General features: G+C 37.6%; 1 protein-coding gene across 2 annotated transcripts; it reads right to left on the bottom strand.

The window, feature by feature from the left end:
• Positions 1 to 170: 170 nt before the first annotated feature.
• Positions 171 to 14,557, bottom strand: depdc7a (DEP domain containing 7, paralog a). Of its 2 annotated transcripts, none has more exons than XM_065260437.2 (9): positions 14,377 to 14,557; positions 9,788 to 10,220; positions 8,968 to 9,089; positions 5,999 to 6,191; positions 5,074 to 5,294; positions 3,703 to 3,845; positions 3,116 to 3,241; positions 1,677 to 1,755; positions 171 to 997 (listed from the first exon to the last, which is right to left on the bottom strand). In XM_065260437.2, the coding sequence occupies exons 2-9, from the start codon at positions 10,210 to 10,212 to the stop codon at positions 783 to 785; spliced, it is 1,524 nt and encodes a 507-aa protein (XP_065116509.2). In that variant the 5' UTR covers positions 10,213 to 10,220; positions 14,377 to 14,557; the 3' UTR covers positions 171 to 782. The 2 variants fall into 2 exon arrangements, with proteins under 2 accessions (XP_065116509.2, XP_065116507.2); XM_065260435.2 differs by lacking the exon at positions 14,377 to 14,557 and adding an exon at positions 12,423 to 12,684.
• Between the last annotated feature and the right edge of the window lie 3,237 nt (positions 14,558 to 17,794).

The following is a 17,794-nucleotide window of genomic DNA, read 5'->3' on the forward strand; positions in this document are numbered from 1 at the left end:
AATTTATTCAAATGCATCTTGTGATGCCATATTTCCTCCATTTAGAATTTTAGAAAAGCTATTTTAAGTTATTTGTCCAATATGCACAATATTTGGTATCATTAGAGACACTCAAAGCAAATGGTTGAGCTTTTGAAACCAAAATGTTTACATAAGCACACCAAAATAAATATGAGGCTGCAAGGTTTATCAACAATCATAACTTGAGGGTACAGTTTTGGTACCACTTACTGGTCCAGAGATGAACTCTTTAAATTCCTTGAAGCATGCCGAGTTGATCAATGCAAATTTTTCATTAGTCGGCCATTTAGGGTGACGACCATTTTTCATTTTGTTGTAGACAGCAGTCAAGCTGGTGACTTTGGTGCGGACCTGGCCCAGAGTCGTCTGTCTGGGAAGTTTTTTAACTTTGAAGTTTTTGCATATGGTTTAGTCTTGACTAGACAGAGACTTTGTATGATTTATGGACAACATTCTGTGACCTGCAAAGTTTGGGCCAAGTGACTTCTTATATATAAAAAAAACTATTGAAAAATATAACATTTAGTTTCTCCCAAGCACTGTAACAAATTCACCTCCTACAGTAGCTAGCATAAGTACAGACATATGTTTGTGCTCATTTAAACATTTGACCTTTATGTTAACACATGGACTTACAAGCACATATTTGTAAAAAATAAAACTGAACGGCCTTTTTTCTTTTTCTACAAAATATACATATTTACAAAAAAAATATTCTTTACATATCATACAATAGTTCATTGGTAAACCTCAAGATGAGGTTAAACACAAGCACTTGATATTCTGTTGCCGAAATATTGCACAAATATTTCAGGATGGCCTTTGTAAAACTGTCCAAGCAGTCTGCGCTTCTCTTTCACAGAAAATTTCGAGTTCTCATGTATAGTTTTTAGCAAAGTCCATAGCTCTTCTCTGGTAGTTTTCTGAACTGTTTCTATGTAATCTTTTCCAGTAATGCGACGACAGTATGTGGTACCTATAAGAGAGGAAAGAGTTTTCAGTGAATTGTTTTTGTAAATAATGGATTGTGGGCTGTTTTTGTGTTTTATTCACAGACATAATTGATAAGCATCAGTTTTAAAGGGCACATATTAAGCAAATCCACTTTTACAAGGTGTTTGGATATAAATGTGTGTTGGCAGTGTATGAACATAACCACCATTTGAAAGAATCCACCCTCTTCTTTTTTAAATCCCCAATAAACCAAAGCAGTCTCAATAGACATGTTATTTTGATTATCTTGTTAATGTGACGTCACACTGATAAAGCCCCACCCACAGCCACTGACTGAAGTGTTTGTTAACACGTTGAAGCACTAATGCAGCTAGAGATACTATTGTCTCAGACTGTATTCACATGAATCAGATCTATTTTTAACCAGAAGCACTCACTATCTGTTGATAAGGGATTGAGGAGCTGTAGCTCATTTGCATTTAAAGGTACAGACATGAAAACAGCTCCCACCGAAATAGGGGCATTTTGGACATGCTCTATGATAGATGATCTGTGGGGTATTTTCAACTGAATTTTTACATATTCTAGGTACCCCTAAGACTTATATTACATCTTGTAAAAATTGGCATAATATGTGCCCTTTAAAAAAACTATTATTACAGGTACTATTAAATCATTTAAACATGTAAAACCTAACTTACCCGTGATGAGATCTGGATCTGTTCCCTTAATAATACTGGTCACTCTTTCACTTACAAGTTTGTGCAATGTGACAGGAATCTAGAAGGGAAAAAAAATCACATTACTTCAAACACACCACATTTTGGGTCCTTGCTGTCAGGTTCTTGTAAAACAAATAGGCTATCTTATAAAACACAAATGATCAGAAATATTGACAAGGTAATCTGCTGTCACATTTTCAAAACGTGAAAACCATTATGTGTGTCACTTTATTGCACGGATCTCTGGGATACCCTGATTTGATGACCAATAAACTATATCATTGACGGTTGTCCCAGGCAACCAATTTACTCCATAGCTGAGTGTATTACTTTAGTCTTTTATTCATTTACAGTCTCAAAAATGCTGGTTTATTTTCAATCCAGCGTTGGGTCAAAAATGGACAAACCCAGCCATTCGGTTTAATTAACCCAGAAAATGTTTATATTTGACTCAACGATGGGTTACGAAACAATCCAGCATTGAGGGTTAAATTATAATCCATCGGGTTAGATTGGTCTCTTTTTGACCAACACTGGATTGAAAATAACCTAGCAATTTTTAGACTGTAATACAATTATTTCAATGCGTATCCACGTAATAGCCATTTATTTATTTATTTATTGCATTAGATGTTTAATCCATCGTATGTGTCAAGGTTTATTAGCAATAATAAAAAGCTAATTATTCATAATACCTTATGTATAGTATTAATGTCTAGTTGGATGTTAATGTGACCCCAGCTGGCACATAACTGACTTTCAACGTTAAAATTTGGTTGAAATAATGTTAGTTGTTTGTTTAACATTGATATAACGTTGAAACAATGGTAAATCACTGTTGAATCAACATCAAGGACAAGGTTGAATCAACGTTAAAATACCTTTTGATTTTGCACATTGAATCAACATTAAACAAACAACTGACATTATTTCAACCAAATTTCAACATTGATTTTTAATCCCAGCTGGCATTTAATGTTGATTCATCGTTGAATTAACGTCAAAGACAAGGTTGAATCAACAATGAATTACCTTTTGATTTTGCAAATTGAATCAATGTTGAAACAAGAACTGACATTATTTCAACCATATTTCAGCGTTAAAGGTCAGTCATATGCCTGCTGGGATTTTAATTGCGACGTGTCGATACAATTTGCAAAATCAATACATATTTCAGCGTTAATTTGCCATTGACGCAATGTTGAAAGTGAGACATTAAAACAACGTAGCGAGATCAACATTGATTAAATTTGCAAAATCAAAAGGTAATTCAACGTTGATTCAACCTTGTCCTTGAAGTTGATTCAACAGTGAATCAACGTTGAAATGCCGGCTGGGACAATGTGGAAATCAACACTATAGCATAACAAGTGCTGTGTGGACAGATGCTTGCAGTGTTGTTATCTGGTTTGACTTGCCTTGAAGAGGTCATGGTGGTTGTCCATCATGAAAAGAAGCAGAAGATCAACTTTCCCTTTGGCTAGTTTGGTCCCATACACAATAGCGTTGGAGAACGCCCTCTTCACTGCCATTCTGTTCTCTATCTACAAAACAAACAAACAGTTGGTCAATTGTCTGGACTGATGTAGGAATGTTATTCATGTAGGTGTAAAAATTTACTTGACCAAACCAGAAAAACACTTAAGTCGCCGTCATGGACTTGTTACACTGGCCTGTTTAACCACATAGTTTTTCACTCGTTGGGTTTTTACGATTCCAGTTTTGTGTGGTATCAATATCTACCAGCTTTCTGAAAATCTAATTTCTTTAAGTGACTAAGAATTGAAAATAAAATTGGATTTTTAAACTACTACTGTTCACATGATGCTCAGCTACATCATTCAATAATACCACTAAACCCAAGTGCTCATTTAATCATTTACCTACATACAGTACACTGGCAGTCCAGAGTCTCCTGGCTTACATAAATGAGCTACATTAACAAAAACAGGCCAGCAAATCAGTCTTTGGACTGAGATGGCGTTTTCAGCTCTGTGCGTTTTACCTCTTTGTGTAGTTTGAGTTCCTGAGGGCTGGCGGCGAGAGCCATGAAGCGCAGTAACCTGCGGAGTTCCTCTCGACTGCGTGAATCCTGAAGCTTCAGGCACAGCTGAAGAGCCTCCAGCGCCTGTACCCCTTTACCATTTACTGCACACATTGTAAACAAAATATTTCATTCTTAAAAGTTCTCCACAAATGACAGAAAGTCATAAATGTTAAGAATAATGTAAAGCATGAGCGATAACAAAATGTTTGAAAGAAATATCCTTTTGAATTACAAGCCAGTGATGTTTTGGGTAGGTACATGTGCTATGCGGTTACTAGGTTGTTTTAAATGGTTTGATTTTAATTACATTAATTTCAATTTTTAACATGATCTTAGTCAATATTAAAAGACACCTATATGCCCATTTTTACAAGAAGTAATATAAGTCTTAGGTGTGCCTAGAATGTGTCTGCTTAAAATACCCCAAAGATCATTTATTATGTTTTCATGCCTGTCCCTTTAAATGCAAATGATGATGCTTCTCACTCCCTTGCCAAAGGAGACAGTGGCCATGGGCGGGGCTTAATCAATGTGACCTCACATTAAAATAGAATTAAAACAGCATGTCTAAGGGCGCACTCACACTATCCAAACCAAACCGCGCTCGGGCGCGTTTGACCCCCAAAGCCTGGTTTGTTTGACTAGTGTGATCGCTCTGTTCCGCGCCCGAGCGCGGATTGGTTATTCGCGCCACGGCCGGGTTGCAGAGGTGGGCCGGAGCGCGGTTCACTTGGGCTCAGGCGCGGAAGGTTGTGGTGTGAGCGCATTCGCGCCTGAGCGCGATTCAAAAGGTAAAGACGTCAGTTGCGCGACCACTCACCTTCATCTGCCTCCGTAAAAACCTTTTGATGCGCGCCGCGGGGTTACGTGAATGTCCGAGCTGCGCACGTGACAGATGAACTAAGCAATATGATGACATGTGAGAGGGCTGTCTGTAATCGCGCACCAAACGACTCCGAATAAAAAACACAGATTTATCATTACGGTGGGTTCCAGTGTTAAGAGAGAGCTTTACTTCCTGCTTTTTTCAAAACAATCGCATCTTAATGACGAAAGCGCGCCCGGACTCGGATCGATACAAGTACAGTGTGAGTGCGTGCATCTGGGGGAGTAGGGAGGGGTGACAATCGCGCTGGGGCTTGGTTTGGTTTGGTTTGGATAATGTGAGTGCGCCCTAATACGACTGCTTTGGATCAAATGGGATTTTTTTCATTGTAGGGTGGGTGTTTCCATATAATGTCAATACACATTTATGTCCAAACACCTTGTAAAAGTGTATTTTGCATAATAGATGCCCTTTAAAGATATCAAGGTCATATTTTCACTTACCAAGTAGCTCAGTCAGCCCCGTGTGAATGTCAAAGACATGGTTACTGAGCAGTGGTGGGTATTCAGACTGGCCATAGTGCTGCACGAGGGCACCATACAGGAGCTGCTTGTACTGGGACGTCTCCTCCGCACATTTGGCCAAACCTCTGCTCACATCCACCACCAGCTGATCGGGTAGAAACTCAAGACAATCAACAGCTGCAGACAGCCAGTTATCTGCCCTGTTAAAAAAGATAAAGAGGAATTAAATTATTGATAAACAGATCGAACTGAAGATATTCGTAAGTATTTTATTACAAAACGAAAATGAAAACCAAACAGCCGACTAACAAAAAGCAACACTTTAAAGAATGAGGAATAAATGCCACACAAGGAGATAAGATTACAAACAGACATTTCATTCACAAAAAAATGTAAGAGGAAGAAAGAGTGTTTCGGGACAGGGTGGGGGAAGCCAAATGGCCTGTAGGGTTGGGTCTTCAAAGAGATGCATTGCATAACCAGCTATGAGTTTGTGTTTACACAGAAGTGCACTTAAAGTGGAGGTCTATGGGGCATCATATATCATATATGTGAAGCTGGACCACAAAACAGGTCATAAGGGTCAATTTTTTTAAATTGAGGTTTATACATTGATACATGAATCAATAAGCTTTCTATTGATGTATGGTTTGTTAGTATTGGACAATATTGGCTGAGATACAACTATATGAATATAAAAAAATCCTTAGCAACACATTTTACTAAGAAAGAAAAATATTTTTTATATATTTACAGTAGGAAATGTTCAAAATATCTTTAATTAATATCCTAATGATTTTTGGCATTAAAAAATTGCTACAAATATACCAGTGTGACTTATGACTGGTTTTGTGGTCCATGTTAACATATTATATTGAGTTATGGGGAAATCACTGTAACATACTGAGCCTCACTGAAGGCCTTTAGGATCTCGCGGTCCAGGTAACTGCTGGTGTAGAGGAGGTCAGGGTCACTGTCCATGCTGTGGAGGGGTGGACGCGGACTCTCTTTGCCCTCTAACAAACTCTCCAGAAGTGGCAATTCAATCAACTGCAAGAGTCTCAGGACTGTCTGCTGTTTCCATATCTCGTCCATCACTGAAAGAAACACAGTTATCCAAGAGAATTAACTTTAAAAATCCCTCTAATATTTTACTGTATAAGCACTACTAAATTTCTGAAGATAATTTGGGAGGTGCTTGTCCATACAAAACTTGTTATTCAAATCAATGCTCTTAATTTAGAGATATTTATCAATATAGACGATTCGATCCATCTATGAATTTAAGTCTAATGGTGCGTTCACATCAAACGCGATTTCAACGATTTGCGCAAGTAGATTACATACAAAGTCAATGCAAAGACGCGAGTAGATGCAAACTTGTGTGTGGCGATGCGAATGACGCGAATTACCCCCCAGTCACATTAGCTACAAGAGACAGAGACAGAGCGACAGGCTACCATTCATTTTCAATGGGAGTGGCCGTTTGCCAGCGACAAGCGACGAGCTCGCCGCTGCACAAGCAAGGTGGGGCCAATATAGACAAGCAGGCTATTTTATGCAAATGCTGAGCGATGCGACAAAGCAACTGCCAATCGGAGTGAAGGAGGTCTGTGGTCAACTCTGAGAAAATAATTCAAGATGGCGGAAAATGCGCATTTCTGTATATATCTGATAAGTTTGCCATTTTATCTCATATATTTTGTTACTTTTATCGAGAAATAAATATTTTAAATCCAAAAACAATGTTCTTGTGACTTAACAATACCTCTAAAGTGACATTTGATACCGCTTTTAGATACTGGCCAAGTGCGTGTTGCTCACTTTTGTAGCTAATGTGACTGTAGGGTTAGGCAGCACAATTGCCGCGAAAACACACGCTATTCCTCTCAAACGTGTCTTCGCGCAAGTTAAAAAATATTCAACTCAAGCGAAAAATTCACATGACAAGAAGTTAAATCCTGTAAACAATCAAGAGCATGGAATGCGATGCTTCGCACTTGGTGTGTACGCAGCATAATAGTGCGTTAACTCCAGACACGATTGAAGTGTTAAGCGCGAGTGATTTATATGTTAAGTCAATGCAAAGACATGATAGATATCCTGTGGGGTCGTTCGCACCACAATTTGTGGGAATGTCGCATCACGAATTAAAACATTCCTGGCGTTTGACGAGTGAATTGAAAAAACTGAACTTTGTCCTACATTTGCGCCACGTTAACCAATCAGGTGCTTGCTCTACAACTGAAGTGATTACGACAAAGCGAGCTGAGGCAGAAATACGAAACAACAATATAGGACAAAAAATTTTTCGCTGTATGTGGACACACTGAGCTGTATGACACATCTGTTTTATTTATCAATATAGACGATTCGGTCCGTCTATGAATTTAAGTCTAATGGTGCGTTCACATCAAATGCGATTTCAACGATTTGCGCAAGTAGATTACATAAAAAGTCAATGCAAAGACACAAGTAGACGCAAACTTGTGCGGGGCGATGCGAATGGCGCGAATTAGGCAGCACAATTGCCGTGAAAACACACACTATTCCTCTCAAACATGTCTTTGCGCAAAAATATTTAACTCAAGCGAAAAATTCACATGACACGAAGTTAAATCCTGCAAATAATCTAGAGCATGGAATGCGATGCTTCGTGCTTGGTGTGTATGCAACATAATAGTGCGTTCACTCCAGACACGATTGAAGTGTTAAGTGTGAGTGATTTATATGTTAAGTCAATGCAAAGACATGATAGATATCCTTTGGGGTCATTCGCACCACAATTTGTGGAAATGTCGCATCACGAATTAAAACATTTCCGGCGTGTAACACGTGATTTGAAAAAACTGAACTTTGTTGGATATTTGCGCCGCGTTAACCAATCAGGAGCTTGCTCTACTAGTGATGTGATTACGACGTAGCGAGCTGAGGCAGAAATACGAAACAACAATATAGGACAAAATCTTTTTCGCAGTTTGTGGACACACTGAGCTGTACGACACATCTTTTTTATTTATCAATATAGACGATTTGGTCCGTCTATGAATTTAAGTCTAATGGTGCGTTCACATCAAACGCGATGTCAACGATTTGCGCAAGTAGATTACATAAAAAGTCAATGCAAAGACACAAGTAGACGCAAACTAGTGCGGGGCGATGGGAATATCCTGCAAATAATTAAATAGTTGACTCCAGACACGATTGAAGTGTTGAGTGTGAGTGATTTATATGTTAAGTCAATGCAAAGACATGATAGATATCCTTTGGGGTCATTCGCATCACAATTTGTGGAAATGTCGCATCACGAATTAAAACATTTCCGGCGTGTAACACGTGATTTGAAAAAACTGAACTTTGTCGGATATTTGCGCCGCGTTAACCAATCAGGAGCTTGCTCTACTAGTGATGTGATTACGACGTAGCGAGCTGAGGCAGAAATACAAAACAACAATATAGGACAAAATCTTTTTTGCAGTTTGTGGACACACTGAGCTGTACGACACATCTTTGTTCGTACTTTTATAGAAACAGGAATAAAAAAGGATCTTGCTTAGAAAAAAGTGAGTGAGAAGGTCTGACAATCTGTTAAAATTGAGCATATTCATATCTGAATTTAACGCACGACCCATATTTCATGTACGGATGATGCATATTTCACGTGTGAATTTCACGTACGTACGAATGAAGCAAGTTAACTCAAAATGTTCAACACGCGAATGAAGCACTTTCTTTCACATCTGGTGTGAATGCACATTAATGGATTATTCGTAGAAACTGGGAAAAGCTTGTAGGCATAGACAACATATACCACACCTCTTCTCAATAAAACACAACAAAAAGTATGAATTATGAGCTAAAAGAAAGACTTACAGTCCTGTGATAAACCCATATTCATCATCTGTGGTGTTATGGTGTTCATGTTCAGATTTCCTAAAACATCCTCCAGAGATTTATCCTTTTTGACGTTGCTGGAATACACAGTATCTTGATTCCTGAAAAAAAAGTAATGAAACAAATGTTTATTTGAAGAACTCTTTAAAGTGCGTCTGACATTTTCTTATAAATGAACTCTTAACAGATTCTGCCAACAAACCCGTATTTCTGAATGGCCTGAGGCCGGGATTAAGCGGATTTGAAGCGAAAGTATTTGATGAACGTATAATATGTGCTGAGAGAGCATTCACATTATGCAAAATCCACTTTTACAAGCTGTTTGGGCATAAATGTGTGTTAGCATTGTGTGAAAACAACCACCCTAAAATAAAAACAATCCAACTTCTTCTTTATCAATCCCCATTAAACCAAGGCAGTCTCATTAGACATGTTGTTTTGATTCTCATGTTAATGTGATGTCACACAATTTGTGAACTACAGAATGAAAGGGGTTTCTGCAACCCTCCATATTCCCATATAAGGAAAAAAATGTCAGGTATAGACAGAATGTGCACGTGTTATACGACATCAATCCCATCTATCAAGGCAGATGAAGTGATTTCATGTAAATAAGCCCTTAATGTTAAAGTCCACAGTCAAAAATGTGTCAGTCACTAAACACTGTGTTAGCAGTGCAAAGGTCATGGGTTCGACCGTGGGGTACACACAAATACTCATCAAATGTATAGTTTGGCTGCACTGTAAGTCAACCATCTGCTAAATGCATAAATGTATCTGTAAATAGAGTAGATGATACCTTTGGTAGGGCGAACCATAGCTGTTCCTCTGTGCGTTGAGCGAGTCGTACCCGCTCTCGATGGTCACTGAGCTTGATGTGCCTGGAGTCGACGTGTTTAGAAACCTGTACAGACTACAGCTGCTGTCCTCAAACTTTGCTTGCCTCTTTTCTTTCCCAAAAACCTTGGTGTCCACCGCCTCGAACACCCTGGCCTCCATGAGGGCCTGGCAGAGGCGGACGGCTTTAAATCGAGGAACCTCCTCATCTCCGCAGACCTTGCTCTGTATGATGTGAGCCAGAACCACATCCACGGCCTCCGAGCCCAAGAAGCAGTCGTGATAGATTTTCAAATTGTGGCGTCTCCTCTTTACCTCCACCTGCATCTGAAGATTGTTGATGATGTTGGTCCAGATGTACGTGGCCCGGAACGGCTTCCCAGCCATCCCGCTGTCTGTTGAGAGATGACATGGAGAGATGTTGTGAAATGGCAGCAATACACATTTCAAGAATCATTCACACGGTACGTCGTCAAAGCTCCCATAAGACTCCTATAAGTCATAAATCTTATATGCAGCCGCTGGATATCATTTTAGGTAAATCATCTTGGGGGAACTCTTGACGTGCCCAGACGCTATTCATTTGCTTTAAGTGTATTACAGATGTCCTGGTTATCAAGCACAGACAAGCCAAACCCTATGGCTAAATACCAGAAAGCCTCAATGTCAAATTTCTGTTTTTCACCCACTATTCCCGTGGTCAAATATCATTGTATGGTATTACTTTCATGAATTAATGTAACTTTAATGTTCTTTGAAGATCGGTTATAAACAATTACATACTTCTGGCACTGTCGGTATTGTAATACCATAATAAGTCTACAAAAGGAAGTGTCTGTAGACATTTGAAATCAGACCAGGAGTTTTCAGCTTGCCCACATTTTATTTCGGTTCTTTATCGTTATGATCAACGTGACAGCTGCAAAGCATGAAGTTTCCCATGTTATTCTCTCATGGGTGTAACGCTGGACTACAGAAGGCTATTACGGATCCAACTTCCAACATAAAGAACATCTGCAGCCAAAGTCAACAGCACACAAGCCTTATAAATGACAGTGCAAGGGTTGATCAGTTCTCGAGAGCAGCGATCCTTATGGAATTTTTATGTTTAGGCAATGATGAAGGTCTTAATAACTGGTCAGGGATCCAGTGCTTTAGTAAGGGTGGCCGGAAGCCTACACGGTGACTAGTTTGAGTACATGGAGATCCCACGCCTGATCAATGAAATCAATCTGCGTGGAGTGAACAACAGTTGGCTACGGTATAAAAGACTTTCTTTATACACAGACAGCAAGGACAAAGTGTTTGTCTGGGAAATCTGGGAAATAATGAATAGCAGATTAATGCATTTTTTAAAGTTGTGTGAAGTTACATCTTTGGACTGGATCTGGAAAGGCAATATTTAATAATCATGTGCAGACAAAACGTCTTTCTGTATAATTTGCTTAAACTTATCAGATAATAAAAAGCCATCCGTCTGATGAACTTAATGATAAAAAAAACTTCCCTCTTGTGTGCACATCATGTAGTCTCTGTACAATTTGCATGCCACTGATTGAACAATTATATAGTAATTGACTATTTACTAGAGGTTTTCTTTTAGTTTACAGCTCAATTTGATTTACTTCTTATAAAATACAAAATAAGATCTATGCATTTATTTACGTGATTTTTTTTATTGATGTGAACTCAAGAAAGAAACAAGACATTAAAAAGGTACCATATGTTCAAATAATGTGATGGTACCATGGTGCATCATAATGTTTTGAATCTAAACAGCATTATGGGAAACAACAGGTGTCTCAGTGGTGTGTGTCTCTGTGCACACAAAGCATCTTATGGGATTTTGTGTTGCCCAACATTTCTGTAAATAATCGCAGAGGGAGTACACTTGAAGACATGATGGTAACTATAAACTAGATTACGTATGACTATGACACAGAAATACATTAAAAACAACTGTGCACTGTACTTGCTTTAGGTGTATTGCAGCTGTCCTGGTTATATCAAGCACAGACAAGCAACCCCTATAAGATTTTACCCTGTGGCGACTGTAAGCGTCTGTTCAGATTTAAATAAAAGCCTTTGCCAGCATAAGATCTATACTGCAAGAAAATACAACATGTCTTAACAGATCCGACTTATAATTTAAGCATCAATAATACAACGGTAATATATAGCGATTACAATATTTTGCTTAGACCATACAGATTTTTGCTTTTCTATTTCATACACACAATTTCAAGTCTGTATATACGGTAACACTTTACATTAAGGTTGTATAGGTAAACAATGCATTAACTAACGTAAACAAACAATGAACAATAATTTTCAGCATGTATTACGTCTAGTTAATGTTAACACATTTATGTATAGTTTATGGTGCATTAATTAATTTGAATAGTTACGTTACATTTTATAAATGTATTAGTAAATGCCGAAATTAACATGAACAGAGATTAATGTTGAAGAAGTATTGTTCATTGTTAGTTCATCAGTTACTTGTAAACAAATACAACCTTACTGTAAAGTTCTGGTACCGTACATAACCCACAAAAACAAAAATCAAAACAGCCAGTTCCAAACCAAAATCCTACCTGGAGGTCTGTGCATGCGATGTCTGTCGTAGTTAAAGTAAAATGTTTATGTAAAGCATCTCCTCTTGTATTTAAACGCAGTTTATAAGTGAGCCCTCACATTCGCCGCGCGCGGTCAAAGCGCATTGCCTCAGCAGCACGAGAGCAGCCAGCGCGCTCTCGCACCCTGACGTGACGTCAAGAGGGCAGTCGATAGACCATTAGCATGATAAAGATTGGATTTACAATGAAGCAGTTGCAAAAAGTTTCGCTTCACACACAAGCAAGCACCTTTGAATGTAAATCATTACTATAACACACCGTATTAACCTTATTTAGACCTCTTTTATAAATCTGTCACACACGAAAACATAAAAACAAAACATTTAAAGGAGATCATGAATTAATTTCTTGTAGGCCTACTTTTATAGTATTGGTGTAGTTTTACCTTTTGGATTTTTATTGATCAAAAGTATTTTTCTCTTTGTTTCTCAGTACAATAACTTCTAAACAAAAGTCATCAGCTTATTAAACAATTAGAACAACATTTGTTCCAACCTAAACTGGTTGAACAGGAAAAACCCTGATGACCAGATAAACAAAGCTCTCGCTCCATGATCCATTTCTGAGAATATATAACTCAAAACACTGAAGTGTGCAACATGAGGGATTCAGGGAATGTGGCATGACTTGGATTTTTGTTACTAGGAAAAATTAACAGACTGAGTCCAAAAAGGTTAATATGATGTGCAAATTGCAAATTTAACGGATGACTGCATAGACTGACCTATACAGTTATTGTACACAAACTGTAGGGAAACTCTTAAGGCAATCTTGATTTGCATGTCTACTTTATGTCACATTGCCATGTAAATCATTGCATTCTTTTAAATAAATCAAAGTAGGTGGTATATAAAAACAATTGCATCTACATATCCAACCGTTGGATTGGACTCTGTATCACAACAACACTCAAGGGACAAAACATGCGAACACTTCAATGATTCATATCTGGAAAGCCATCAGTACTTTCCAGAATGCATAAGGCTACTCAGCATTAAAGGAAAATCGGATTGGACTGTGTGTATGTAAGTGTCAGTTTTATGGATAACAGAAATAAGTAAAGCTATTAAGAGATGGGAAAGGCATAAAACACTCACTAGAGACTCTCTGCCACTTTTTTACAACATGATGCTTTGAAACAAATTCCAGGGCGAAATACTGAGAGGAAATTTGCCTGTCAATGCTAGACTTCACACTCAACAGGAGGTCTCATTCATGCCTCTTTCTCAAGTCATTAACCCCTTTACTGTCCCTTATAAGCCGCGGGGGAAACCTTGCATCCCAATACACAAAACCACCAACTATTCACCATGTAAATGTTACATCTCTGAGTCACTTTTTGTTTGTGAAGTCACTGATAAGAATTGACTTTACCAGATGTTAAACACAATATTGGTGGGTGTCTGTAACCCATGGTTGCATAAAAACAACACAACATTGGATCATTTTTAACCCAACCCTTACGAAAATTAACCATGAAAAAAACATGGTTATTGTAGTTTTGCAAATAGTAATTTATACACCAAATAAACATGGTTACTACACTTTTACCACAAAAAAGCATGGTTCATTTCCGTAATGGCAGCATTAGGTCATTTTTAACCCAGCATGTGTTCTGTCCAATATTTACCCATTATGGGTTAAAAATAACTCAGCTATTTTTAGAGTGTAAGTTACCTGGTTGCCTTAAAATTTAGTTATTTCACCCTAAAAAATATTAGTTTACAAATATTAATTCATTTTAAGGCAACCAGGTAACTTACTTTCTAAAGTTGAATCAACAAAACTTTTTTTACAGTGAAATCTGACTCACTCTTTTTTAAAAGCAAAACATTTATAATTCAGAAGACATTTAATTGAGAATGAGATAATACTTACATAAAGTTTTGGTAAATAAGATTTGGTTACTTACCTTGTTAGAATCAATAAAAATCGAGTAAAATTATCCTCATGTCAAATGTAAAAGTTACGCTTCCAACCACAAAAACTCGAATGTGTCACCAGAACAGGTTTTGCCTCCTCCGTGTCACACGTGTGGTGTTTAGCAGTGCTGGTTGGTAAACCTGTGTAACAGCTTAAAGCATTCTTTCATCTGCATCAGTATAAACAACAACAGGTCAGAGGTCATGGTCTGTGTACCCCACTATGTTGTTCTGGTTTTCTTATCAAGAACCCAGAGCCAGGCTCCCTATTGGGGACTTTTATCTGCTGGGCTTTATGGGAAATCCTGAGGTGTGATAAGACATTGCATGTGAATGATGACTGGCTCATTACACTGATGGTCATGCTTGAAAAGTTTTTAAAATGTTTGTAAATGTATGCAAAGATTTGGCTTTCATCAAGTAAAAGCAATTTGTCTCTTAAAGTTTCTGTCTGCTGTATTAAGTGTCTTCAAAAGAGGTGTTGGGGTAAACTGTATCAATTGCCCATCAATTGTCCCCCCCAAACAAATTTCAGTCTCAGTGAAACCAGAACATTGAGTTGAGCATCATGAAAGAAGCCTCTCAGCTCTTCTCCCACACACCCCAACATCATTGCACTATCAATATTCATGTCTCTCAGCTGTGGAGTAGACGTTTGTGACTGGACAAACATCCAGTTCTCCTAGCAATATGCACAGTGGAATCTACCACCGCCCCTCACTGGACCGAACTCTACAGTGGTCTGATTCATCAGGGACAGTTTGTGGACATTGACGTCTTTGTTTTCAATGAGATGTTCGATTTTGTGGTTTGCAACAATCATATTTTATTCAACAGTCCACTGACCCCAAGGTCACACAACTAAATAGTTTCCATGAGACAATTGCAGAACAGCGAGGAAATTATCAGACTGGGATGAAGATGCTAATAGTAAATATATTCATTACATTAAATTAACACATGCATTTTATGCATTGCCACTCCCTTATGAAAACAACACTGTCAAAAAATGCAGCATAAAGTTAAAACAACCTGCTTATAAGTCAATACAATTTACTATTTACTAGTTGAAAACTTATAAAAACCAAGTTGAAGTTGTTTAACTTAATTTGTTAATTTAAAGTAACATAAAACATATTTTGATTTGATATCATTTTTTTATATTAGTAAATATTAGTAAAATTTTCTCTTTTTTTGCCTATTTACGATTTTTACAAGCACTTCCAAAAACTTATCTTTATGTGTTGTTAAGGTCACAATAAACGTACAACACTAAACACATAGAGAACTAGTGTAGACTAAATAAAACACAATGGCTATCTTATTATTATATCACAGAATAAACAGACATTAAACAATCAAACAAACTATAAAAATGCCAAGAATCTGAATATAAAGCTGTTTTATTAAGCTGAAGATTTATCATCCTATCCCTGTGGAGGTATATGTGATATGAATATGCCAAGTTGTAAAACTTTCCCATCCACATCAAACTGTCAACTTATTAGAAATCTGCCAACATCATTGCATAGTTTGTGCCCTGTTTGTGTGTAAGATGAACAAGAGCAACAGACAAGACAAAAACGCCTTGAGAGATATCAAACAATACGACTGCCTGTTAAAGGTTCATGTGGTAGACAAGCACTTTCACTTTCGATATATTTGATAATTTGGCTCCCTAAGGTCAAGTTGTAAATATGATGATTTTAAAATGTTTTATTTTTCTTTGCCTTCTGTTATCTGATGCAGTAACGCTCTGTTTTGCTGATGTGAAGAACCCTGTGATGGTGTTTGACTGACTGATAACAGAAATCTGAAGTAGACTGAAACATACACAGAAACACAAAATTTGGTGGTTTATAAAACAGTGATTAAACTAAATTCCTGATGGGCTTAATGTTGATGTGGTTTTGACAAACCAATCCATTTGAAAGGTTTTGTCTTATTTAAAACCTTATTTCAAAACGCTGGACTTATATGACAGCCAGGACTGTTTAGTCGGCAGATATCTGGACATTTTTAGATCACTGGCACAAACATCTTTGCCTGTTTAGCTAGACTTTTTCTGTTTTTAAAGTCTGATATTAAATTTGTTCAGTTTGTCACATGTTAGAAAAATGTGTTATTAATACTATGGCCATATTTGAATGATAAAAAAGCCAAGTAAATACAATAATCAAAATCTTGGAAAAACAGGCAGGATTCTTTGCTCTCAAACGCTGTCTACTGTTGCCGCTGAAACTACGCCCACTCAAGGGAAAGCTGCCGTCTCTTAACTCGCTGAAAAAATCCCATTCATTTTTCCCATAGACTTTTGGATTATCACAAAAAATAAGCTTTGTGTTTAAAGTCGCCATGAAAATAAAATGAAAAACTTATTTGTTTAGGAATATTGTGGTACTTTTTACAAATGACTTATTTGTGAGCTTCATTATTTTTTTTTATTAAAGCAACACTAAAGAGTTTTTGCTCTTTGCTCCCCCTACAGGTTAGAAGCGTAATTGTTCATTAGCACTGTCGTAAGTACTGCTGCATAGCTGGCTCTGATTGGATTGTAGGTCTGCCGTAAAGCAAGTTTTTGTAGTTTTCACTCGAACTACCGGACCACTACCCGACGGTAGGAAACTTCTTTAGTGCGGTTTTGGCCGATAGAGGGCTGCAAAGCAAATGTGAAAGTGCCATTCACCCTGTTTAGAGTGGATGAACCACTGAAACTTTTTTGGAAACGTTATTTTAAGATAAAAAACTCTTTGGTGTTGCTTTAATGTGCCCTCATAATCTTTAATCAAAAACACAAATCTCCTCCCTTTCTCGAAACGATCTAACTTTACTTCCGGTCATTTGGTATGGCAACCCAACTTCAAATAATTCAATCAGTCCAGCCCTGCCTTATTTCATTTTAGAAGCCAGTTTCACTCGGATACATCACCACAGGGGTAAAAAAGACAATCGCTACTTCCGTTTCATGGTGACTTTAACAAAAGTTTATGACTCACATTTTCTACAACAAGATAATCTTCAGAGATGAACACAACTTTTATCAAGTTTGAAGTCTAATCGGGTTTACTAAGAATATAAGAAGCGAATTTGACTTCAAAATTCATAAAAGTTGTTTGACAAAACGTGTAAGTGTCATAAACCTTTGTTAAACACAGAGCTTATTTTTTTGCAATATGAATGGGCTTTTTTCTGAGGAAACCAGTATCCTGCAAAATTCCTACAAAAATACGTCATCCCTGCGGCACTCTCAACCTGAAATGATGCTCGCATTACGATTGTTTTATGTGACGTACACACCAAACGCGAATTCAACGATTTGCGCAAGTAGATTACATTCAAAGTCAACAGGCTCGTTTGAGATGAGCAAATTCTGTGCAAAATACATCACAGATGCATGCTGGTCAGAAA

The sequence above is a fragment of the Paramisgurnus dabryanus genome, chromosome 9, assembly GCF_030506205.2.
Source record: "Paramisgurnus dabryanus chromosome 9, PD_genome_1.1, whole genome shotgun sequence".
Taxonomy (NCBI): Eukaryota; Metazoa; Chordata; class Actinopteri; order Cypriniformes; family Cobitidae; genus Paramisgurnus; species Paramisgurnus dabryanus.

Coding starts and splice junctions, on each gene's coding strand:
- depdc7a (XM_065260435.2), bottom strand. Junction 5,295..5,998: donor AAGGCCTTCAGTGAGGCTCA/GTATGTTACAGT, acceptor CTTTTTTAACAG/GGCAGATAACTGGCTGTCTG. Junction 1,756..3,115: donor ACCACCATGACCTCTTCAAG/GCAAGTCAAACC, acceptor TTTCCCTTCTAG/ATTCCTGTCACATTGCACAA.